The sequence below is a fragment of the Cavia porcellus genome, unplaced genomic scaffold, assembly GCF_034190915.1.
Source record: "Cavia porcellus strain 051 isolate PalLab524CR breed Dunkin Hartley unplaced genomic scaffold, mCavPor4.1 scaffold_15, whole genome shotgun sequence".
Classification (NCBI taxonomy): Eukaryota; Metazoa; Chordata; class Mammalia; order Rodentia; family Caviidae; genus Cavia; species Cavia porcellus.
The window spans coordinates 12,044,649-12,070,565 of record NW_026947498.1 but is presented as its reverse complement, the minus strand read 5'-3'; the positions used below and the strand labels follow the sequence as shown (position 1 = coordinate 12,070,565).

The 25,917-nt window shown below is 43.0% G+C and overlaps 1 protein-coding gene across 15 annotated transcripts; it reads right to left on the bottom strand.

Annotated features, from left to right (window-relative positions):
* Prmt2 (protein arginine methyltransferase 2) lies at positions 1–25,706 on the bottom strand. Of its 15 annotated transcripts, none has more exons than XM_063224704.1 (12): positions 25,193–25,633; positions 24,083–24,184; positions 19,011–19,127; positions 17,779–17,961; positions 14,823–14,984; positions 13,934–14,098; positions 9,678–9,818; positions 7,960–8,135; positions 3,340–3,469; positions 2,291–2,427; positions 1,226–1,397; positions 1–596 (listed from the first exon to the last, which is right to left on the bottom strand). In XM_063224704.1, exons 2-12 carry the CDS (start codon positions 24,119–24,121, stop codon positions 564–566), a joined length of 1,455 nt encoding a protein of 484 aa, XP_063080774.1. In that variant the 5' UTR covers positions 24,122–24,184; positions 25,193–25,633; the 3' UTR covers positions 1–563. The 15 variants fall into 15 exon arrangements, 10 of the variants coding, with proteins under 10 accessions (XP_063080774.1, XP_063080773.1, XP_063080777.1 ...); XM_063224703.1 differs by having other exon boundaries at positions 24,083–24,181; XM_063224707.1 differs by having other exon boundaries at positions 24,083–24,181; positions 25,409–25,633.
* Positions 25,707–25,917: the final 211 nt, after the last annotated feature.

Genomic DNA, 25,917 nt, shown 5'->3' with positions numbered 1-25,917 from the left:
TTCATTTAAAAATATTTATTGAGCAAGTACTATATCTAACACATAATTTACCTGGAAGACACCTACACACACAGCCATCACATACAGAGACCCTCACATGTACTGCCAGCTCTCAGGCCAAGCCATAGCAGCACTGCAAGGCCCCATCCCCTACCACCCAGCTCCACAGCCCAACGTCCACACAGGGAGTGGCTGAGTCAAGGGCAGTGGGGACACCACTGATACATGATGTGTGAATGTCACTGTCACAGGCTACACAGGCTGCTTGCGTGTGTCTGATGAGTCTAGAACTACACCTAACTAGGACACTGAATGACAACCACCTGCAGGCAGCAGTGTGGGCAGCACAGAGCAGACACATGGGACACAGCCTACTCTAGAGGGACGACACTGGGCAAATGCAGCAGGAGCTCCTGCCTAGAGAGGATCCCAATGTCACCTGCCAGGCTAGGAAGGGGTTGGGGTGACAGGAATAGGCAAGGACTTCGCAGTGAGTGTGCTGGCAGCCAGACACATCCTCATTCCTTGGGACACACCCTGCTTCCCAAGCAGCTTGTTGACTGTCATCTCCAGATTGGAAAAACTTTTTCTCCAAACTGGAAGAGATAAAAGAGAACAAACCCATCAAATGGTATGCCTGTGGCAATTCATAGTAATTTAACCCTGGACAAGAGAATAGGATTCAGGTACGTATTTTTTAAACAACAAACATTTAAACTTTTGAGTATAAAATTAGCACAAATCAGTCATTAAAAAGTAAAGGGAAACCATAAAATTATTTTTGTTTTCTCTGTTTTCCAGTAGCCCCTGAGCCCTGAGGCTTGAGAGCACCCCCAGCAGTCCCCAACATCCTATTCCAGGCAGAGCTGCCCTCTACCACCACCTCACATGTGGAAGACAGAGGCCGTTCAGCCCCCAGCACATGTCTAGACCAACTGCAGCCTACGAGCTGTGAAAGGTGCCTGCCAATGTGTGTGGGTCCCTCCTCCCACTGACTGTGTCATCTAAAGAAATGACTTACCATTCTGAACTTTACACCTCTTACACTAGACAAAGAGAAATGAAACTAATGAGAGCATCCACTTCCTGTGTGAAGATTTTAAAAAGGTACAAAATGGCAGGCAACCTTCCAGGTATAAACAAAACCTTTGCCATAGTTATCACCACTCAGCTGTTTTTGTGAGGACAGCACCCTTAACTCATTATTTCTTACAATTTTACTTACTTTTTGAGATGTGGGGTCTTGTTTGGAAGTCACAGTCCAGCTCAGAGTGACCGACATGTGCCTTCTCCATACCGGATTTCTTTGCAACACAACAAAACCTGTGACCACATCTCCCCTGTGGACTGGGACTGGGTCATCCATCATAAACAAGGTCTGTTTCCAGTGTGTGGTGCTGCAAGACAGGATGCAAGATACTTGCAAGCCTGATCTGCCATCCATGATATGGCCCTCAAGTGACCTGGCCTAGATGCCTTGCAACCTCCTTAGGAGCCTGGCAACACAGAGGTTGACTTCTCAGTGTAACAGAGAAACCACATCTAGGCCCGCGATCTAAATGGTCTTTATGGACCACTGTGTATCAAAGCAACAACAGAGGCAAATACCCAGCTCAGACATAGTGGTAAGAACATTCCTCCAGAGCCTGTGAGGTTCCCAGAGGTAAGGATGTATATGTGAGGAAGCCCACTGGACAGGAAGCACAGGCTCTCAAACCCACAATGGATGATGCTGCACAACCAGGGTCACTCGGCCCTCCCCCAGCTGCTGATGCCAAGGTTATTTACAGTCATAAAAGAATGATATAGACTGAGTATATCTCAAGTCCCAAATTATCACTTCTGAGGGGTAAATTTAATGTGAAGAAAAGAGCTATAATGCTGATGGAGTCACACTGCAGGATCCTCTCTCAGGGAGGTGGGAAACACTCCAAATCTTTGGGCCTGATGCCCACATGCAGGCTGGCCTGGGTCACTTTCTGTTATCTCCCAAAACCTCCCTGCTCTTCCTCTCCTCCCTGACCTCATCACCTTGACAGCAACTCCCCAGACACTCACCATCCACCTGATTTCCCATCTGCTGCCTATGCCAAGTTAGGAGAATCCTGGAAGGCAGCAAGACCTGTGCTACCATTCCCAGAGCACCTGGCGGCAATTTACCATAGGAGGCCAAGGGGTCCACTTCTGGGGCAAAGGTGATATTCAAGGCATGGCAAAGGGGACCAGGCTTGTCTAGGCTCTGTATCCTCTCCCTGTGCACACACACCCACATACCCCCATAGACACTCACGGATGCAATGGGCCAGTGCTGAGCACCTGCTGTGGCTGGCCCTCCTCCAAACTCTGAAAGTGCACACTGAACCAAGCTGTGAAGCCGTGCAGGGTCCCGGATTTCTGGATGTCAAAGTGCAGCTCCCCACGCATGGTCTGCATCAAGCACAGGACAGTGTTGGAGCCATGTAGCCCGGCCCAACCACAACCCCAACCCTAATCCAACCTAGACCCCTACCCACAGGGTTGTTGATAGCCCAGCCCCAAATACAATTTCAACTACAATCCAACCACAAATGCAACCCAAACCCATCTCTAAACCTGACCCCATTAGGCAACCTCAACCTCAACCCAAACCACAGTTTGCAATCAGGTCCAACTCCAATACTAACCCCAACCCAATCCAACCCAACCCAACTTAACCTCGACCACAACCCAAACAACACAACCCCAATCACAAGTCCCAGACCATCTTTCACCCCCAATCCTAACCACAGCTCCAACCCAATCCACAGGGTTCACAGCCCAGACCCAAACACAAGTCCCTGCAGTCTGTTCAGGTTCCACTGCATAAGCCTGGTTCAAGTTCTACCCCCATGACCCAAAGTCCTGCCAGCACTGCAGAGGCTGCCTGTTCAGCATGGACCCCACCTGGGTCCCTGAAAACACACCAGGATGACCAAACCAATGTGGGAGTCACAAAGAAAACACATCAGGAATTTTATCAATGGTAATTAAAAATCCTTGAAAGAATTTTTAATTCCAATACTGTACCACGACACACAGAATATAACTTAAGGGATTTTGAGGATGACAAGAATATTAAACATCTAAAAATAAACAAAGATGCTAAAGAGATTAACTATAAAGAAAATGATGTGAAAAATTAAAAATCAAAATGAAACATAAAAAAGGAAAAACTGGAAAATTTAATAGTAAATAGTGTATGAATTCACTCACTTGTTTTCATAAAACCGTCACCAACACCCCACACTGGCTGAAGGCCTGTGATGGGCCAAGCGCAAGCCAAGTGTCACAGGCAGCAAGGGAGCAGTCACTTCTCCTCACCTCTACATCAGAGATCTGCACGGTTCTCATGTCCAACTGCAGTATGGTGCAGGGCTCAGAGAGACAGTCTTCTGGCTTCAGAATGTGATTATACTTGGGCTTTGAAAAAAATTCCTTGATTGCTAAAGATCTGAAGGAAAAGGGCAAAGGAAGGGCTCAAAGTCAACCCAGAGATCTTGCTTTGTAACACATCTGACAGAAGCAAAGAGCTCACAAATCAACAGCAGCAGGAAGTTCACCAAGTCTGGTGCCTGGGCTCAGGGAAGCCCTTGGGACCTGCTCTAGAGGTCCTGCCCCAAGGGACCTATGCGTGAGACCTGCCTGGAGGAAAAGCTGCTGCCCTAAGCCCCACCTGAGCCTCACTTGTCATGAGGATTTCCCTTTCAGGGACTGAGCACAAGGATGCCAGCCATCACTCCATTACCCATAAGGTTAGTGTTCAGTGTGTTTTCTTTAGTTTTTGGATCTATTTTCTCTCAAGTACCTCCTGTGAATCTATGACACACTGAACACAGAAGCAACCCAGGGTTGCTTCTCAGCTGCCTGTGCTGAGTTTTGCACACACTCCATGACACAGTGACCAACTTTTCTTAATGAATGTGATATATGGTAGGAACCTTGGAGATGCTTGTGTTAATATGGACAGTGGGTCCACCACACAGGTCTGACAAACCTCGTGGTCTTGCATGCCTTCCTACTTGTGCTGGCCACAAAGCCATGTTGTTCACCACAAAAATTCTTTAAGACTTAGCAGAGCAGTAACTTCTGGAATAGCAAGCATAAGCCAGTGTTTTCATAAAGATTACATGCACATATTTCTGATTATATTTTTAATGATAAAAATAATTCCAAATTTTTACAAAACTGGAAAATATAGACAAGTATAAAGAAAAACCTTCAATTATTCATCCTCCTGGCTTTATGTTTTGATATACAGTATGGTTTTTTTTCATACTTATTAATACATATACTTACTAATACGAAAGAGATGGCATTTTATATAAATAGTTTGTTCTGCCAATTTTACTACCTCAAACAATTTCTGATACCATCACATAAAGTCACAATTTGATATTCAACAGCTTTAAAAGTTGTCAAACTTGTCACATTTTGTACCAGTACTTATCACCTATTTGGTGCCTGATTCACAACTTAGTGTTGACTGCTTCGTGATTTACTGCCCTTTCCAGCTAAAACTTCTCTTAATGAATGTGATACATGGTAGGAACCTTGGAGAGATGCTTGTATTGAGATGGACAGTGGTAACTGTCATACCTCCTGAACCAATTAACTATGATTACAAATGTACTATTATACTCCTAGATACCCATGATTTTTTTAAACAGTGCTGGATACCCATCAGGTACATGTATAGCAGGTTACATACATCTGTAGCACAGCTGCTTGTGCTGAGTTCTGCACACACTCCATGACACAGTGACCAACCCTAGTGGGCAACCCTGGGAGTGGGGTGGGTCTGAGGTTCTAGGCCCTCGATGTGCAGCTCTAGGGATACAAAGCCCATCTGCACCACGAGCACTACTGGGTATGCAGGCAGCTGCTACCAGACAAACACATGCTATAATTTAATTTATTCTTTGCTCATCTAGTAAGCAAAAACAGCATTTATTTTAATAATAACATTCTAGTTTTTCAAATATTTATCAGCAATTTGACTCATTTTTGTGACTTGATTATTCAAGTGACATGACTAGAACTTTGTGTGGATATTCATCTTTTCTTAATAGAGTCTAAGACCTATTCGCAAGTACTGCTCTTACTTATTATCTTGTAATTGTTTTTTGCTGATTTCTAACACACAGATTCCATCAAATCCACCCTCACTCTCCTGATTTGTAAGGAGCTTTTCATGTCCTAAAATACTCCGATCCATGCTTTCTGCTCTGTCTTACTGGCTTGTTTCTCGTTCTGGCATAGCAGTGCATAATTACTCTAGCCCTGCAAAGATTTTAAAGCCTGGCAGTCAAGTTCCTTCCCAGGTCCTCCCAGATGAAATGTCCAGCCACCTCGTGAAAGATCTCCCCTCTATCCCCTCTAGGATTCTGACTGAGGAAACAATGATTCCATATATTAACTGGAGAATATTTTATATCTTTATATTTTTCTTTTATATTTGAATTTTTTAACTAAAATTAGCCCAGAAGCTCCATGCTTTGCTCCAGCTCCCCCAAATACAATTATCAGCAGAAGCCCAGGTTGATCTGGTCTTCACCTAAGGAACCAGAAGTTTTTTATACAGTCATATCTTGACACCCCAGTACTTTGAAACTCATCAAATTTGATATGTGACAGTTTCTGGCACAAAAATTTTGTCCTGACGTATTTTGTTGGATTGGTATGCAACATGTCTCCCAAGTACCAAGGTACCACTGTACTGAATTAGTAGGCTAGAAACAAGCAGCTAGGAGCTACCTGAAAAGCAAAAATGTGATTTGCCTTCTCAATTTAAATCACTGACTACAGATAAGATCCCCACAAGCCTGGGATTTCAAACTTCAGATCAAGAGAACATAACATTTTTAAGTATGCTAATAAAAAGCTCACAGTATTGGCAAGGGGTTGGAAAAAACTCAGAATCTCAAAACAAACTAAATGGAGATAGCAAACTAAATGGAGGACTAAAGAGTGAACAGGAATCTACTTATCTCTGAAGCAGGTAAACATAGCAATTTTCTTTTTATAAAAAAACAGTAACATACAGCTTACCTCAGGGATGGAAAAACAGAATCCTGAGCCCTTACCTGATGCCCATTAAAAACAAGATTTGTGTTTTCTCCTGTGACAGCCAGGGATTTAAAAGCCAGTTTTGCTATTGAACTATGACTCTTTACTTGGGCCTATACGTGCCCAATAGGTAACTAGGAACAAAACAAGGACTGACTTTCATTTTTATCCTTTGCTATTATAAATCTTGGGCTAAGTGTCTTCTCATCTCTGCAAATAGATAAGTTAATCACTTAGGGGTGTCTGCCTAAAAGTTGGGAAAACAAGGCTGATTACCCTGAATTTATATATGCTCCCTCCATTCGAGATTAAGGAGACCAAGGTGGAGGATTTTCAGGACTATGCCCCAAAGTCTCTAACCCTTGTTCTGTATCTGACACCTGTGGTTTCCTGAGAACAAAACCATCTTCCACTCATAAAGACTCTGGATCTGTGACACGAGGACTGAGAAACTATGACACCAGCACAGAGGTAATGTTCAACTGGATCCAGCCTGTCAGCCTAGCCTTAAAAACCTGGCTTCCTGCCATTCCAGAGGGGTCACTCTGAACCCCTATATTAGCAACAGTACTTCCTGGTGAATGAGGCCATTCTTGAATGTCCACAGTACTCTCTCCCACACCATTCCCAACAGAGGCTGCACTCAACAGGACAAGGCTCAGTAGCAAATTGCCTGAGTTGGAACCCGAGGCTCAACCACAAAAATGTGTCTGTGTATTGAAGACCAGAAAGGCAATTATTTCAGAGTTCTGCTTTCTTTGCAAAACACTAGGAAGCACCAACATATTTTCTGACACTCATTAAGATTTATAGCTTTCAGTCTGACATGGTAGCACACTCCTATAATCCTGGTACTTTGGGATTAGAAGGCTGAAACAGGAGGATCACAAATTCAAGCCTAGCCTGGGTAACTCAGTAAGGTGGTGTCTTAAAATAAAACATTAAAAACCTGGTTATGTAGCTCAGTACAGAGACCCTGGATTCAATTCCCAGTATCACAGTGTGTGTCAGAAGATGCTTATAGCTCTCATTGGGAATAAACACTTGTGTTTTAAAACTCAACATTATTTTTTCTTGTACTGGAAATCGAATTCATGCTTGCCTGGCAGGCGCTTATGCCACTGAGCTAAATCTCCGCCCAAACAACATTATTTTTGAAAGTCTAAACTTTTGTTTTGGTTTGTTTTTTGTTTCCTACCTTTTTGAGACAGGGTCTTGCTAAGGAGTGTGGGCTGGCCTTGAGCTCACTTTGTAGCCCAGGCTGGTCTTGAATTTGCAACAATCGTCCTGCCTCAGCCTCCCGAATACTGAAGTGCAGGCATGTATCACCACACCAGGCTTGAAAGCCTAATTTTTAAACATCACTTTTTTTTCCATTATATTTGAGAACTTAATTTGAAGACATTTCAATTCCTACTTCATCTCTAAAAACAACATACAAAAGTTTTCACATGCAGGGAGTTTAGAATAACTCAGGGGAGCCCAATTCTGAAGGCGGGGCTTTCTTCCTCAAGCTCTCACCCCTCTCCGACCTCCCTCAGGAGCAGGGAGTGCTACGTGACCTTCCTAACAACCTTCTCACAGATCCAAAACTGTGTAGCAACAGCCCAGGGCAGAGGAGGAAACAGCGCAAAATCTCAACAAGGTTCGTCCAGGATTGCTAGGTGAATAAAGGACAGTTTTCCTTCAAGGACACGATGTTTCCCAGGGAATTACCTGGATAACCTCTGAGAAGGCACAGGTATGTGCAGAAACAGATGCAGCATTCAGGACGGCTCTCAGCCCAGTGTGACCAGCCCAGTGTTTCCCTCCCTGCCAGCAGCTCAGGGTAGCAACTCACTCCCCTCCAGAACTGGCTGCACAATGCACACCTACTTGAGTGCGCTGAGGTTGAATTCGTAGGCATTGTCCCAGAAGAGCACCTTGCTGTGGTAATCCTTGTCAGCACTGCAGGGTACCAGGTGCAGGGCAGCAGTGGTCGGCCAGATGACCCCGTCCTCCTTCAGCCATGTGTCCCGGGCATATAAGATCGACTCAATCATGAACTCGAACTGCATGGGAGGTGAGACACACAGGGACATGTCACCAGGGTCACAAAGTAACAATCCACCTGGGAGTTCCCATCTGAGCCTCCCCTACTAAGGTCAGGCTGGTGAGAAGGGTCTGTTCTATACCCACAACTAGAGTCACAGATGTGTGTCAAGATATCCCCTCCTGCTGGACTGGAAACTAAAGGGTGTCTAACAGCCAGGGAGAGTTTTCAGGGCTGAATGGGATCAGTTTGGTAGAAGGCATTTGCAGAATTCTCACTACTCTGAGATTGAAACCTTTCCAAAAGCACTGGAAGATCAGGCAAATGAGCAGAGGTCCTTTCTGGACACTAGAATCAGGGGTGCAGGTGCACTCCATCTCCCAGTGTCAGGACAGTGGGTCACTTCTGTGACAGAGGATCCACAGCCCCAAGGTCAAGCTTCCAGTCTGAAAAGAATTCACTTCAAACTAGGGAATAAAGAGAGCAATAGGGTGAGACTGAGGCCAAGAGTCCTTAGACTCAGGAAACAACAGAAGGACTCTGATTTTCTTAATTAATCAAAAAAGATTTTAGTCAGGTGTGATAGCACATGCCTATAATCCCAGCATTCAGGAGGCTGAGGCAAGAGGACTGCTGGGAGTTCAAGGTCAGCCTGGGCTACATAGTGGAATTCAAGAGCAGCCTGAACTATATCGTAAGAAACCTGTCTCAAAAAAAAAAAAAAAAAAAATCTGAGCAGATTTTTATTACTGAATAAAATGTTCAGTATTGAAAACTTAGGAAATTCAGAAATGCACAAACAAGTTAAAAATCACAAGTAAACTTGGTGTCTAGAAGGAATCACTGTTGTTGCCCTGCAATTTATCTCTAAATTCTTCCTACAGATACAAATCTACATACACAAAATGCATATCCATATACATAACTTAAAAATTTTAGTTTTTGCTACCATACAGCAAACTGTTCTTTCTTACTATACAGCCTATATGAAGTCTGGCACTTGTGTACATCTGTATACACACAACCAGAGTCAGGATACACAACCCACTACCTCAAAACAGTCTCCTGACAGCCAGTCCCTCCCCAACCCAGACTCTGGAAACCTCTGATCAGGCCTCCACCCTGCAGTAGTGTTTTCTGGAGCACAGCATGTGGAACACAGTCACATGGTTAGGAGCCTTTGAGACAGGCTTCTTTCACTCAGTGGAAGGTCCCCAGGTTCATCTGCTGGACTGTATGCTTTGAAGGATTCTCTCCATTGAGTGGATGTGCCAGCATATCCACTGACATGCTGAAGGACTCCTCGGCTGTTGCCAGCTTTTGGAAATCACAGTCATTCCATATAGGTTTCCATGTGAAGACAGCTTGCACTTCTCCCAGGTAAACAGCCAGGAAGGGACTCTGGGTCACAAAGCGAGTGCCACAAACACTGGAGGAGCCCAAACCTGCCCACAGTGATTCCCAAAGCCATCTACAAGGGTGAGCTGCTCCACATCCTCACCAGCACTTGCTACAGCTGCATTTTCTCATTTCAGCCATTCCTCAACAGCTGTTTTCTCACCGTGGTCTGAAGGTGCACTGCCCTTGAAACTTTCTTCATGTGATTGTCTGTCAATGTATGTCCACTCTGATGAGGCTGTCCAAGTTTTCTATCCATTGTTTCCCGGGTTGTTTTCTTCCTGTCAAGTTTTGAAATTTTTCTCTGTATATTCAGGATACACAATGGATGTATGATTTACAGTATTTCTGAACCTTAGCCTACCTTTTTATTCTCTTAACATGATTTTCTACAGAACAAATATTTTAATCATAATGAAATCCAATTTATCATCTAAAACATATGGATCATGCTCAGAGTCTGTCATAGCTACTTATCTCATTGCTGGATAAAATACCTGACACCCAAAGTTAAAGAAGGAAAGATTTATTTTAGCTTATATTTTCTAGAGGTTTCAGTCCAAAACTGGCTGGCTCCCAGACCTGATGGTTTGGCAGGGCAGCAGGGCAAAGCAGCACAGCACGTAAGTAATAGTCTTTAGCAGGGCAGCTGGGAAGCAGGAAGCAACAAAAGCAGCAGCATCACAAAGACTCTCCTTCTCTTTTATTTCATTCAGGCTAGAAAACCTACAAGTTAGCACCACCCATACTCAAGGAAGATGTTCCCATCAGCCACACCCAGAACAAATCTAAACAAGTCAGCAGACTCCTTTAGTTATTACACACCTTTAATCCATATTCACATACCCTAGATCCAGGCACCTCCAAAAAAGCCCCAGCTATGAGCACATAAGCTTTGGGAACAGACACATCCAGATACAAGCCATAACAAACCCATACTTAACACTCCGCCTCTCTCCAGGTCATAATGACTTTTTTCTTATAATTTCTTCCAAAAGTTTCAGTTTTATATTTACACACTTAGGTCTAGGATCAATTTTATGTTTAGTATCAGATGTGAGGTCTAGGTTGGTTCCTTTTGGTTCTGGATATGTTTGCCAACTATTCAACAACCTTTGCTGGAAACATTTTCTCCACTAAATCGATTTTGTACCTTTGTTAAGAATCAGCTGACTACATTTGTAGAAATCTATTTCCCTACACTGTTCCACTGACTTGTGTCTAACCCTTCATTAATGCCACACTGTCCTCAGTTGCTTTAAAATCAAGCACATAATTCTTCTAACTTATTTATTTATTTCTGGTCTTGAACACATTATGTAACAGAGACTGAGGTCAAACTCAGGGCGATCCTGCCTCAGCCCTCCGAGTGCTGGAATTATAGGCATGCACTATCACACCTAGCCTTGAGTTTCTCTTTTATTGTGCTGCTATTCTAGTTCCTTTACATTCCACACAAACTTACCACATATCTACTGAAAATACCTACTTGACTCTTGACTGAAATTGGACTAAGTCAATCACCCTGAAAATGGACGCTTGCCAGGTTCAGCCTTCCAGGTCCAGCATACTGTGTCTCTCCAATTCCTTAGGTCTCTTGACTTCCCCCATCAACACCTTGTGCTTCTCACATACAGTTCTTGCACATGTTTTATCCAGTTCTTAGCATGGTATTTAATATTTGTGGAGCTACTATAAGTAGTACTGCTTCTTTAATTTGTTTCCAGTTTTCAGGATATAAAAACAATGCTTTTACTCTGTAACCTTGCTAATCTTACTTATTAGTTGTAGGAAATATTTTTGTAGATTCTTTAGAACTTCCTATAAAGATAACTATATTATTTGGGAATAAAGATGGTTCTTTTGCAACCTGTTTATTTCTTCTTTTTTGTGTAAATTAGAAGTTCATGTGCTGTATTAAGTAGGAATGATCACCAGTGTCTTGTTCTTACTCTTTTGGGAAGAAGTACCAATTATTTCCCTCCTGTGTATGAAGTCAGTTACAGAGTTTTGTACATGCTCTTTATGAAGAGAGACAGTTCCCTGCGATTCACAGTTTGCTGGATTAAACTGATGTTTAAATATGTCGGGGTTTTTTTCGGTATTAACTAATATAATTATGTGATTTTCTTCTTTGGTCTGTAAATATGGTAGTTTACACTGATTGGTTTTCAAATTCTGAACCAGGTATGCATTCCAAGGATAATTTCCTGTAGTCTTATCCCTTTATCATATTACTATTAAATTTGCTAATATTTTCTTGAGGATTTTTACATTTATATTCATGAATTATTGGTCTATAGTTTTCGTATTTTTACAATAACTCTGGTTTTGGTATTGCAGCAATATTCAACTCATGAAACAAACTGACACACATTCCTTCTTCTCCTATTGTCTAAAATGGTTCAGAATTGGTGTTCTTTCTTCTTTAAATATATTGGTAAAATTCACCAGTAACATCAGCCTAAGATAGTGATGATTTTAGAGTTTACAATGATACAAACAGCTAGCTATGGCACATATGCCATAGGTTTGCCACTAGTGATTTTTAAGGATGAGTTCATTAGTTACTGGAGCATCCAGGTTATCTATTTCATCTGGGTAAGGTATGGTAAAGTCTGCAGTTTTCAAAGGAATCAGTGTACTTTATGCAAGTTGTTTAATTAGCATAGATACAGACCCAAGAAAGGGGAGTGACCAACTCAGGATCAGTTCAGAAACACTTCCAATTCTTGTCTCTTCCCCTAGGCTGTTGCTACTACAAAACCCTTGACCTTGAGCCTGCCATAACTCACAGCTGAATGAGGAGAAGATGCTCCTCTCCATCCTACCTACAAGTGAAGCCAGGTCACTGTTGCATGTAATGTAATAAAACAAAACTGAAATCATGCTGCACATACTCCTTGCACTTTAAAATCACCAATAAAGCTGAGGATTTAGCTCAGCGGCATAAGTACCTGTCTAGCAAGCCAAGGTCATGAGTTCAATCCTTGGTACCAAAAACAAAAAAAAAAAAAAACATCAATATGTCCTCAAATCTTAGCTCAATTAGTAAAAATTTTTCTAAAACATAACTTTACTGATCATATGGATGGTCACAATTATTACTACTACACCTTTTATTTGAATAAAATGGTGCTGCCATGAAGTTTTTGAACATAAAGTTCTATAAAAATCTGTTTCCTTAGAATACTCTCATTTAAAAAATGTTAACGCCTTTTTTGTGCTTGCTTTGGCAGCATATATACTAAATATTTTTAATGCTTTTTGACATGTTCTGCCCTATTTTACCTCAAGAAGCTGTATCAACTCTCACTCCCCAAAAGTGTGCATAATGGTGCACGTCTCCCCCAAACCTCTACAATTCTGGAGATTGTCAGATGTTAGATGATTGCCCAGACAACTCTGCAAGGCAAAAATAACTTATTCTCTCATGATACTGTATGAGTCTCTTTTTGTCTTCTGCAGTTCTCTGGATCATTCATTGCTTTTCTCGTCTCTCTCCATACTCCCGTGGGACACTCATCTCTTGCTTTCTTCATGCCTTGCTGGAACTCCTTGTGTCACATAAGCTGCAATTCTTATAACAGAATAGTTTCACTCACTTTACAATAATTTATTAATGTATAAATGGTAATTTTTCATCAAATATTTCTGTTTATGTTTTGTTCTTTAAACAACCTTTCTCACCCTAACATCAGAAAAACTTTAGTAGTTCTACATTTCCTTCGTCTTAAACAACTCTTTACCCTCAAGTTTAATGTTTGTGGTGTGAAGAAGGATTTGTTTTTTCGTAACTATTGTTTCACCTTTATCTCTGGCTGACTACACTCCTGTCTCCCCAAATGAAAGCCTGAGCTCTCACTCACCTGCCACCACTTTCTTCCAAGTTGGCAGTGTGACAGACAAAGGCAGGCTGTGTTAGAAAATAACCACAAGAGTCCAGCCGACACCCAGCAAGACCAGGGTAAGTGGTTGCCAAGGACAATACCAGGTTTCACAATCACTAACTATAGATTTCAAGCATCACAGGGAAACCTAAAGTGAGGAGATAGGAATGAAAGACTCAGCAAACCTAACTACAGAAACCACCTCATTGTGAGTTCTGGGTCACTGCACAGGCGCCCAGGGATGGCAGTTTCTACAACTCACAAGAAAGTGACATTCCACGGAAGGCAGTTTCTATGACTCCCAAAAAAGACATTAACTTCAACTTAGCTTCCTACACAGATATTTTTTTATTCAATTAAAAATCCAAGACACTGACCCAGTTTTATAAAAGAAATTAATTATAAACTCACCTTAGGAGAAAAATCAAAGCTAATGATGATTTCTGAAGATCCCTGAGGCAGGCTGGGATGTTTAGGTACAGAAGTTCCAAAACCCCATTGCCCCTGGTCAGCACAGGCCAGCCCTTACCAGCAGGCAGGTCCCCATCCATTCGGACACCAGTACGTCTACTTTCTCAGGCAGTACCACATCCTCCACCTTCTGCTGGAACACGGTGATGGTGTCGGCAAAGCCATTCTGCAGGACCAGTTGGCCCGTGTGCTGTGCCATCTCGCTGGCCTCCACAGCATATACCTGCAGCAGCAACATGCTCAGCAGTGCACACCCTGACCCCATGCAGTGGCCTGTGTCCTCTACCCTCCTCCTAGATCACAGTCAGCACAGAAAATGGCACGGTACTGAATAGCAGTGGGTGGTGCCACTGCCCCTAACTTCCTCGGGTGATGTCCAGGAAAAATGCAGTTTTTCATCTAGCAGTTTTCACCTGCCACCCATCCATGCTTCAGGTGAACAGACCCACCATTCCCCCAGCTTCCCTTCACTGAGCAAATCTAATCACTGTCTTGAGAGCAGCCTGTCTGAGAACACAGTGGCCTGAGGGGCAATTAGACCAGTCTCACACAAAGGGTACCTGCTGGTGGGGGAGCTGTAGCTGGTCCAGCCAGCAAATTCTCAGTACTTTCTACCATTAAACCAGCATCTTGTACACTGTCAGGCTCTTTGGAGCTGCGCCATGAAGGGAGGGCAGGGAGGCACAACACTGACTCCAGGATATAACTTGTTCTACATTTAACTGAAGTAGCAGTTCAAAATACATATCCCATAGCACAGCTTACTTAGTTACCTCCATTCCACCCCATGCCACTCCTAGCTGTACATGACCTGCCCATTCATCACAGCCACCACTTGCCTGACATGAGCCTCATCACCAGGACCACCAATTCATCCACCACCAATCTGGTAACAGCACCTATGAGACCCAGACACCACCTGCAGTGTAACCTTGTACCCAACTCACCACCTTGGGCCGTGCATGATGTGCACAGAATAGGCTGATGATTCCAGTACCACAGCCAACGTCCAGGATGACCTTGTCCTTCAGGGATTCCTTGTTCTGCAGGATGACACTATGATACTTCATTGTTCGGGGCTGGTCTGCCAACATTTCCAAATGAAGTTTCTAAAGGAAACACACTGAGCATCACTGTGAGGCCACAGAGGGCAGTCCAGTACCACCAGTGCAGTCCAGTACCACTTGCAGTTTCTCCCTATACTTCCCAAGGAGCAAAGTAAACAGAGAACAATGGGGACCACTCCAGATGGAGGAGCAGACATCTCCCCCATAGTCAGGGGGATGGTGCATCCTTATCACCTTACCACCTATCTATCATAAGAGAATACTGAACATGTCACAGGAAAGCTGTCAGGGAGGACAAATGAGCTCCTCTTCACACATAAGTTTGCTCCAAGACTGCCTGAGGAAGGCAGAAATTATAGCTGGAATGGAACTAACAGTCCTAGATGACACACAAGTTTGCCCCTAGACTGCCTGAGAAAGGTGGAAATTATACATTGGATAGAGGTAACAGCCCTGGCTGGCCAATGCTGCATGATAAAAAAGAAAAGCACTTGGGATCCAGGGACATAGAGAAAGACTGCCTTAGGATGCTGGCAGAGCCCCAGGCCACTGCAAGGATACAACACACCCCAGCATCTTCAGCTGCAAGACCCAGCTACAGAAGAAGCACCACTAGTGGGAGACAAGCAGCCAGGCAGGAACAGAGCCCAGGAGGGTTGCCCAGACTGTGCCCATACCTGGCTGGCACACACAAGAATCTGAATGAGGACCCTCACAGCTCCTCACAAAGACACCATTGTAGCATAAAATCAAAGGGGCAAGAGGGAGGAGGCTGGCAGGGAAAAAAATCAAGCCCACTCATCTGCCTACAAGCACCTACTTTAAACATAAGTACAGACTGGGCAAAACACAAAGGATGGGAAGGCATGCCACACTCACAACATGGAAGGAGAGTTGGAGCAGCTACACCGACGTCAAGCAAAATATATTTCAGGGGAAGGCATGTTTCCAGGTCACAACGACACAGGAATTGGCTCATCAAAAGGACATCATAATTCTAAATATTTCTGTGCCTAATAACAAAGCGTAAAACAATAAGCAGCAAAAATCAACAAGAATGCAAGAAACAGAGTTACAGTTACAGGTAGAGTTTGACACCCTCCTCAGTAACTGACTGAAGTGGACCAGGCACAGCATCAAATACTTACAACAGCAGCAACTACCCCAAAATGTCCAGAGGTAAATTTAACACAAAAAGTAGACCACTGTGTACAAAAACCTTAAAACTCTGAGATATGAAACAAGGTTTGAGCAAAGATGAGTAGACACCACAGAGACTCATGCCTCCCAAAATGCTACTCACAGTCTATGCAGCTCCAGACACAGCTCCAGCCAAGCTGGCTTAGGAGCACAAAATGATAGCAGCTTTTCAAAATAATAAATGACAAGGCTATCAGGAAGATGCTAAAATTAGAATGGCTTCCACCCTAACTCTCAGATTTACACAGCTACTGTGATGAAAAGAACAGTAGAAAAATAAGTGGATCAGTAAAACACGACAGAGATGCCATAGAAGATGCTTGAAATTTATGATAAATGTGGCATTTGCCCAGTTACCAGGAATGGATTAGCAGGTATTTGTAGCAAGAATCTAAGGCAGAATATCATCTTCTGCTTTATCACAAATAAATTACAGAATGCTCTAAGTATTTCACTGTTTAGATATATAACAGTTGTGGCAGAAAGTATCCATAAACCTTACCAAAAGAAATCTGTAAGCAGCAACTATCTGTGCTGGGAATGCAGACTAGGGAAGCTGATTTAGGCTGAAAGTTCTAACCATGTACGTAGATTAATAAGTGGCTTTTAATTATAATTTTAAATTTGGAAATACAGCATACATACAAAAAAGTAAATTAAAGGTATTAATTTACACAGTAAACTATTAATTAAGTGCATATTATTAAACAGTAACACAGCATACCCCAGGTGTTACTTACAGGATGCTTGCTGCACACTGAACCTTCCCACACAGCACTTGATCAGACACTCCTTGTGATAAGCACAGTCACCCAATTCCAGGCACAGACCCATGCTCCCAGTGTTACCACTCTGCTACATTCAAACCTTTATTTAACTGATCAAATGTCACTATATCTGCTTCCTCTACTCAAATGCTTCTGTACCTTTCACCCTACAAATAGCCATTTATGTCTAGCTTTAAACAGGTGCTGTTGTCTGAGCCATACATCACAGGCCCTTCTCTATAGCAGGAAAGTAAAATCATTAGTAAGTTGGCTATTTATAGGTATCACTGTTTCCTGATTTATATAATTTTTTACTTTTTTTTTTTTTTTTTGGTACCAGAATTGAACTCACAACCTTGCGCTTTCCAGACAGGCAATTATGGCATTGAGTTAAATCCCCATGCCTCTACTTCAATTTTAAAGCAAAATGAATTATTTCTTTTAAACACTGCTAAAATTCATAATCCTTTACTCAAATAATATCTCTAAACTGGGTCAACAAACAGCAGCTCTTGGGTCAAGTTCATTGCCAACTGCTTTTGTATAGCCTAAGAAAGGCTGCTGCATTTTTTGTGTGTTCTAAACAAACAAAAAAGATTTTTAGATATATGAAAGTCATAGGAAATTCAGATTTCAATGTCCCAAATAATGTTTTAATAGAGCACAAGCACATGCACACAGCTGCCTTCACATCACCAAGGCAGAGCTGGGCAGTAGCTAAAGAGATCTCAGCCAACCAGGAAGTTCCTCACTCTTTCTAAACAACCAGAATAAGCAGACCAGAAACTATTTTTGAAAATCTTGAGCCCAAAACTAAAGACAAAAATATGCCATGAACCCAGCTGAGCTGGGAATCCAGAAGGCCATACCAGAGTCCCGTAGCTGCCAAAGTACTCCTCATCCTGCCACGTATCCTCAGGGTCGTACTCTTCCACCTGCCTCCCCATGTGGTTCGCTGGAATGTACCCACAGCAGCCTGCCCGCTCACCCCACCACCAGTCAGCTGTGGTTTGTCTCAGGATAAGAATTTTTTCTCCCCTGAAAAAACTGAGCTGCAAAACAGTCAGAAGCAGACAGACATTAAAATCCAATTAAAAAAAGGAAGGGGAAAATATATATACATACATACACACAAGATTCATTGTAAAGAGGCTTGCGCTAATATTGTTTGTACAATATTATACTATAAATGCCTATATCTTGAACTTTGCATAACTAATTTACAGATAGCAACACACAATGTATTAACATTGTTACCCTATTATCAATTTGAAATTTTTTTCTCTTTAACATAAAAAAAGAAAAAGAAAAAAATCCAATAAAGAATCCAGTAATTCAAGATAAACTCCTGTCAGCAGTGACTAAATCAGGGATTTCAAATAGGGTCCACAGGTAATTCCAGCAACTGACAAATTATAAAAGTCACAGCAGGATTTAAGAGATGTTTTGTGGAACACCTATTTGAAAGAATGACACAGCTTAATTCATACTCTTTAAAAAGAAAGAGCAAACATGGCATAGCAGCACACATCTGTAATCCCAGCATCCTGGGTAGTTGAGGAAGGAGGGTCACAGTTTTGAGCCCAATCTGGACAATTTATCAAGCACTGTCTCACAATAAAAAGTTAAAAAAAGTACTGGGACATAGTTTAGTGGGAAAGCTATTGGTTCAAATTTTAATAGGACAGAAAGCAGGTGAAGGGAGGCAGACAGGAAGGGAAAACATTTTTTCAAATGGTTTTGGGTAGAATTTCTCAGTAGCCTTTTATCGTACTGTTATGCTGCAGCGAACTCAAGTCACAGGAGGCTCACTATGACATATTAAAGAAAGCAACTTCCAAACAGATGCTCTGGAGACCTTCTGTGTAATCAAAAGAAGCAGTGCAGCTGATACTTCTCCCTGGATGGGTCAAGGACCCCATTCCTCACCAGGTATCCTGGGTCAGAATCTGTGAAGCTGGGAAGTGAAGGACATACACAGATCCACATGGCTCAAAAGGTCCCACAGTTTTTTTAACTCTGTTATGACTCTGCAAAAGTTGTATCTGATTTTACCACCAAATATGTTGAAAGCCATACATCACATACGTTGCACAGCTACCTGGGTCTCATCAGTGGCAGCATAGTCTGCGATTGCCACAAACTCCTCTGGCTGTGGTTGCATACTCTCCTGCAAGAGCTGGGCTTCGCCAAACCCCATGGGCTCCTCTTCCTGCTCCTGCCATGGAGACACAAAGACAGCACCGTGGAGTTTCTTCTTTTCCATACAGGTGATTAGGATGGGTTCAAATAAAGGTTCCTATAACTAAGGATTCATTAGGCAAATCCCTTGAGTCATCTTTACCACCATAACTGAGGCTGTCACCTTCACTCCACCTTATTTTACATCTTTGATATGGCCTAAAGAGAATATCAATGGGACCAGCAAGGAAAGGGGTCTAGGACCCTTGGCTACACAGATGATGTTTCCTGAATGTAAAAATACACACAAGAAAAAAAACTGCATGGGCTTGGGTTCCAGAGACCTTTTCTCCATAGTACAGATCTGGACAGCACAGCCAAAGGCCTAGAAGAGGTGTTGTGACCTGGCATAAACTGCCATAAATACTTACGGAGCTCAGGCAACCCCACTGGGACCCATTCTATCGAGATCTGGAGAAACCCTGCCTTCTACCACATTCCATGAGGATCCAAAGTCCTGGAAGACAGCCCTAAAGGTGGCAGAGCCCTAAGCCATACATCCTAGCTCAACAGGGCAACCCATCCCAATTGACATACTTTTAGCAAGCATTCCTAAACATAAAACTAATTTTTGCCCACTTTAGGGAATATGTAAGTATATAAAAGAACATAGAAGAAAGCAAAAATATACTGTAACCTCATCCTGGGATTACAGACGACAATTAACATACTGGTATTTATCCTTCCAGACTGAAGAAAGTGTACATTAGCACATACACAGAGAACTTGCTGGAATCACACAGTTGCCTTATGATCTATTCCTCAATTCCTAATTCTGAATATTTTCCCTGATATTCAATATGCTTTTAAACATATATAATGTATAGATACTGTTATGGATTAAAAACTTGTGGTCAACTTAACATCAGCTAAATTAAATCAGCATGGTGCTGAGCATAGAAGTTCTACCTGAGGAAAGTTGTCGGCATAAACAGAGACATGGAGAAGATGAGTGAGGCGCTGTGGGTTTCTCTAAGGGTTGCTGTTTGAGCAGTTGGTTCTCCTGGAGGAGTTGTCATGACTAGCTTCCCCAGGATGAGTTCGACCATTGTCTCCGGAGGAGCTTGGGACCTTGTTGGTGAAAGTGGCTGTGGTTCACTTTGGGGGAGTTCTGGTCCTTACATTGAGCATTACTTCCTGGCTCCAGAGGGGAAGACATATGCCGTTTAATCTCCAGGACAAACTCATCATGCTGGATTTCTGGCATGTACTCGGCTATTTTTATCAGCAGAGGAGCTTAGGACCTCCACGTCACTGAAGATGGATGTGGTATTTTCAGGATAGCCCTGGTTCTTATTTTGAGTGTGAGTTCTCGGCTCCAACATAGAACCCTCAACCTACCAGCACAGCTCCTTCACCTTGCTGGCATAGACTTTCTAGCTTCCACTGCTGACCTTTGGGCCTTCCCAGCACAAATCCATAAAACTGGTGTGAATCCTTCTCATGGGCTCTAGATCTCCAGGTGGACTAATGGAAGGCACTGTTAGGGGCTCTAGGTTTTCATCTGGATGCATGCAGGACAATGCTGTGGGGTTCAGACCCTTGGCTGAATATTCCAGGTCTTTAGTGTTGTGGATAGATTTCCTGCACTTTCTTGTGTTAAACTCTGGGTGACCATCATAAAATAATATTATAAATTCTGTGTCCTGATTCTAATTGTTCTCCTCACAACCCCTGACTATAACAGATACACACATACAGTGGTACCTCAGTTCAGAAACTTAATTCTATGATTCTGGGTGCAAACCAAACTGGACAAGAACTGATCCAAAGTCAGTAGTTAGGTTTAATGTTGACCTTATGGAGAAATTTGATTTGGTGCTCCTCCAGGTTGGACTGTGATCAGAATCGTGCAGAGAATTAAGTTCATGAATCAAGGTACCTCTTGTACTGGGGGTAGAATCCAAGGTCTTCACACTGAGTGGCATTGCCAGCCCCCCACCCACCCACCACTTTACTTTTTTTGTGACAAGGTTTTGCTAAATTGCCTCAGCTGGGCTAGAATTTTTAGACCTGCTTAAGCCTCCCAGAATGATGGGATTATGAGCATGCATCACCACACCCAGCTCCAATCTATCTATTTCTGATACTGATTTAGTATTCTAGTCTATGAACTATCATAATTTAATTTCCTTTTGAACATTTGTACTCTTAGTTTTCTCTATAATTATGCTAAGATCAGTTTTCTTAAACATAAATCACACTTCCTGCACCTGACAACTTTCTTAGAATACATTCCTGAGTGTGAAGATAAGGATCAAGACTCTAGGCCTTTATGACTTTTGATTTTACTGCCAAATGCCTCCAAAAGGGCAGGGCTTCTCACTTCCTTATGGGGAGTGGAATTTGGCCATGTGGGTGGCAACTGCTAATTTACTGCACCTTCATCAGTAATAGATATTGATCATCTTCATCTCCATCACTGGAAGTAATATCTTTTCATTACTTCCATTTGCCTTTATTACAACTGTCAAGCATGTTTTTCAAAGTACTGATTGGCCATATTTGTATTTTGCTAATATCCCACTGTGTCCTTCACATTCTCTCTACTTCAGTTCACCACTCCCTTCCCACCTCCCTCACATGGTGAGCTCCATAATATGAAACCCTGCCTCAAAAAGGAACAACAAAAACAAATAAACAAAGACAAGACAAGGAAAAAGGGGGTAGGGGTTTAGCTCAGTAGTCCAAGTGCCTGCCTGGCAAGTGTGAGATAATGAGTTTGATCCCTGGTACAAAAAAAAAAAAAAAGAAAGAACAAGACTAAATCCTATCAATCATTCAACAAATGTTAATGGACTAAAATGCTCTAGTTGAAGGGCAGAAACCATTTTACAGGAGGAAGACAGATCCAAGGGCTAGACTCAGCTTTTTTACAAGAGAAATGTTTTCAATACAAGGAACTAAGTTAAGCTGAGGAAATGTGTATATAACTTGACATATCACGTGAGCACTAACCGTAAGAAAGCTATTACAGTTAAGTCAACATTTGAAAAAGCAAATGCAAGGCAAAAAGTATTACTACAGAAGAGACATACTTTGTAAAAACAAGAAATCTGGGGCAAGGATTTAGCTCAGCGGCATAAGCACCTGCCTGGCAAGCGCAAGCTCTTGAGTTTGATCTCCATACCAAAAACAGAAACAAAAACAAGAAATCAAATACTCTAAGAAAATCCTAAATAAATGAACCTAGAGCCCTCAAAAGACTAATGATTAAAAAAATACTAAAACAAAAATAACCAATATCATCACATTTTTCTTCTGTAGTGGAGAGTGCATTAACAGAATTACTGAAAAACTACCAAGATTCATCAGGCATTAGGGAAATTAAAAATATCATTTCTAAATCCTCCTAGTGACCAAAATTAAAGAATCTGATACTGTCAAGTATCAGCACTACTGTAAGCTCCAGAGACCTGTGAACCAGTGTGGTTACTTGGGGGAACAACTGATCTTTCCCCAGTGCAAATAATTGTGTGCAATTTCTTCCACTGGCAATGCCATCCCTGGGGCACAACTGACAAAAGACTGGTGACACACGCCAATGTAAGATGGAGAAATCTGGAAATATGTCAAGTGTCCAGCAAAAAAAGGAAATAAACAAAACACGGTTCAACCTTCTGTGCAAGAAAGGAATACAACAGACCTGCACATTCACCTGTGAAGGTAAAGTGTGCACACAAAGAACACAAAGTGAACCTGCATAAATACTTGCAAATGCAGTGTGCTTATACAACAATCTCTAAAGTAGTGAAGGAGCATGCCACAGTACCAACAAGGTCAAATCCCCCAAAAGTAAAGTTATATGAGAAGGGTAACCACAGGTGACAATGAGCATGATATTACCCAAATTACTTGTTCCTCTGAAGAAAGAGGAAGAAGTCTGGATATAGGGAACAAACTTCTATTTACAGTATCATTATTTCATAAGTGTATATTATGAGGCAGGTATGACAAAATGTTTTAAAAACTACACAATGTGTACTGTACTCTATGTTTGCCATGTTACTCTGCAACTTTCAAATATATATATATGTTTCCCAAGAGAAAAACAGAACATCCGTGGAATTAAAGTATTTTTATGACTAATTCTAAGAAACAGACTTGCTAAGTGTGGTGGGGCAAGCCTACAATCCCAGCACTCAGGCAGCTGAGGCAGGAGGATTGCTGCAAGATCAAGACCAGCCTGGGCTACAAAATGAATTTAAGAGTAAACTGCACAGTGAAAGACTGTCTCAAAGGATAAAACAAAACAAAACAAAAATGACTAATGAAATTAAGTCAAATAACAAAATTACTATATATTTAAAAACCAAATAAGATAAAACAATTATTAGAATAAGGAAAATACTAAAATTGACAGTACAGAGATGAAAATTAATTTTTTGGTTTGTCTATTTGTTTGATACCAGGGATCAAATTCATGACCTTGCACTTGCCAGTCAGGTGCTATGCTGCTGAGCTATACCCCTGGCCCATAAAAATGATTTTTAAAAGTTTATTACAGTATTCATTTGTTAACTGCACATAATCAACATTCTTCCAATTTTAAGATGATTCTACTAACTTGAATGAAACTCTACATGTACCACAGGCAAAGAAACAACACAAAAATTGCTCTCTTGATGCTAAGCCTATCTGCAGCACCTCCCTGCAACTTCACTGAACACTCAAGAACCAGCTTAGGCCTCAAATGTGGAGCCCTGGAGGTCTGCACCACTGGAAGCATGATAAGCATTTCCCTGTAAGTACTTACATCAGTTCAGAATTCCACTATTCTCCCCTTTTAATGTAAGCATGATACTTGTTGTTGTTGACAACCACCCTCCAAGGGACAAGAAACATTCCTCCACCACACTTGTGAGCCAGTGCACAGCACTCTGCACTGTTCATGTTCAGGAAGCAGGCTGTTACAAGCAGAACCACAGTTACCTGCAATTCACTTTGGGGACAGTCAGTCGATGTTGCCATAGTTCACTTAGGCACTGCCTCATAACTGATGCTTTTATTATTTCATTTTCTCGTCCATTTCTACTTTAAAAGAGAAACACAAAGTATATGTTACACTGCTTGATAACTAAATTCACTTTACCTGTAAGTCCTCTACCAAAAAAGTATGTCAACAGTACAGAAATGGAATCTTTAGGGACAAGTGAAAGAAAGCATTTAAAAATTATACAAACTTCAATTTGTGTTCTATTTCCTACACGGTGTTAATCTGCAGCTTGTTACTTTCTGTTAGATCACCATGTTGATTTGTGACAGCAAAGCCAAGCCTACTCTATCCCTGTAACTGTTAGCTTTACCGCCACTTAAAATCCCCTGCCTACATTGGGGTGGTTGCACATGCCTGTAATCCCAGCACTAGGCAGGCTGAGGCAAGATGATCTTTGCAAATTCGACACCAACCTGGGCTACAAAGTGAGCTCAAGATCAGCCTAAACTGCATAGTGAGACTCTGCCTCAAAATGTAAATAAAGACACTTGCGTTGCCCTCAAAGTGTTCTCATCTGCAAAATCAAGGCCAGCTCAGGCAGACCCTTTCCCCCTCAACCTCACTTTCTAAGCGAATTCTGGGGTATATATATTTGACCATTACAAGTAATTATTTGTTCAAAATTGTGTTTGACATCTAAATCAAGGTTGATACTAATTTATATACATTTAAAAGAACAGTCTAGGCCAGGATTGGCTGCGGCAGCAGGGGGCGTATACGGAACTCTAGAATACAAGTTCGGGTGAGGGCCAGGAGGGCGTGGCTCCCATTCAAAGACTTCCCGCTGGTACCGGCGAGGGCAATGCTGGCCCAGGATGCCACCTTAGGAAGAGCTCCGGTCGCGGGAAGTGGGCGGGACAGGCGCCCAGCTCGCGAGGGCCCAGGGCTTAGAGCCCAATGGGGTGGGAGGGGCGCTCGCGGAGGTCTCGAAAACGATCCGGAAGCAAGGGTCCACCAGTAACGATATGCAAGGCGAGGCCCCCTTATTTAGGATGTACTGCCTCACTTGCGGTAAAGCTGCCTGAGCTGCCCATCAGAAAACCTACCTCGCCCTCGTTTCTCCGTTGAGTTATGAGCATTCACCGCGGAGGGGCGTCCGGACCCCACCCGGCGCCTGTGCCACCGCCCACCACCCGCGCAAGCGCAGTGAGCACAAATCCTCGGAGCAGTGGGTCCCGCCCAAGGCTGTGAAGTCCCGCGCAGGCGCAATCCGCAAGTGCCTTGCAATCTAGAGACGGCGAACCCGGGTTTAGGATACACACAGGTACATTGTGCATACTCAGGCCTATAGCTCCTGCAATGCAAATGCGCTTCACGGCGACGACTCCGACGCCTAGCGAGGCGGGTGCGGCTGCTGAGTGTCGGCTCCGAAGTCAGCGACAGCGGAGTGTGGCTGCTGCTGTGGTGCCTGGCAGGCCTTCTGGCGTGACCGCTGCCTCAAGGAACAGGCGTTGTTTCCGGCGCTCGCGCAGCGGCCACTGGGAGACCGCGCGAATTCCGCGAACTGGACGGGGACTTCGAGAGTGAGCGATCTCGCGTGGCTCGGCCGCGCGCTAGCCTGTGGCGGGGGTGGCCATCTCTAGTCCCTGCATCAGGAAGACCGCACTGCGCGGTTGTAGCCGTGCACGCCTTGGCCCTAGGACCCCAGTGGTGACCGGTGCAGTGGCCTGGAAAAGAGCCTGTGAGGAAGCCGGGACCTCGCGGCTTGCGGGCAAACACCAGCAGTCTGAGCCAGAGGGGGGCTGAGTTGGGTCCGCGCAGCGTGTGCGCG

Excerpts from the sequence above, each read along its gene's own strand:
- Prmt2 (XM_063224704.1), bottom strand. The coding sequence starts at position 24,121 with ATGGCAACATCGACTGACTGTCCCCAAAGTGAATTGCAG. Across the intron at positions 8,136-9,677 it reads CAGTGCACCTTCAGACCACG|TTCGAGTTCATGATTGAGTC; the intron begins GTGAGAAAACAG and ends CCTCCCATGCAG. Across the intron at positions 3,470-7,959 it reads TTCAACCTCAGCGCACTCAA|ATCTTTAGCAATCAAGGAAT; the intron begins GTAGGTGTGCAT and ends CTTTTCCTTCAG.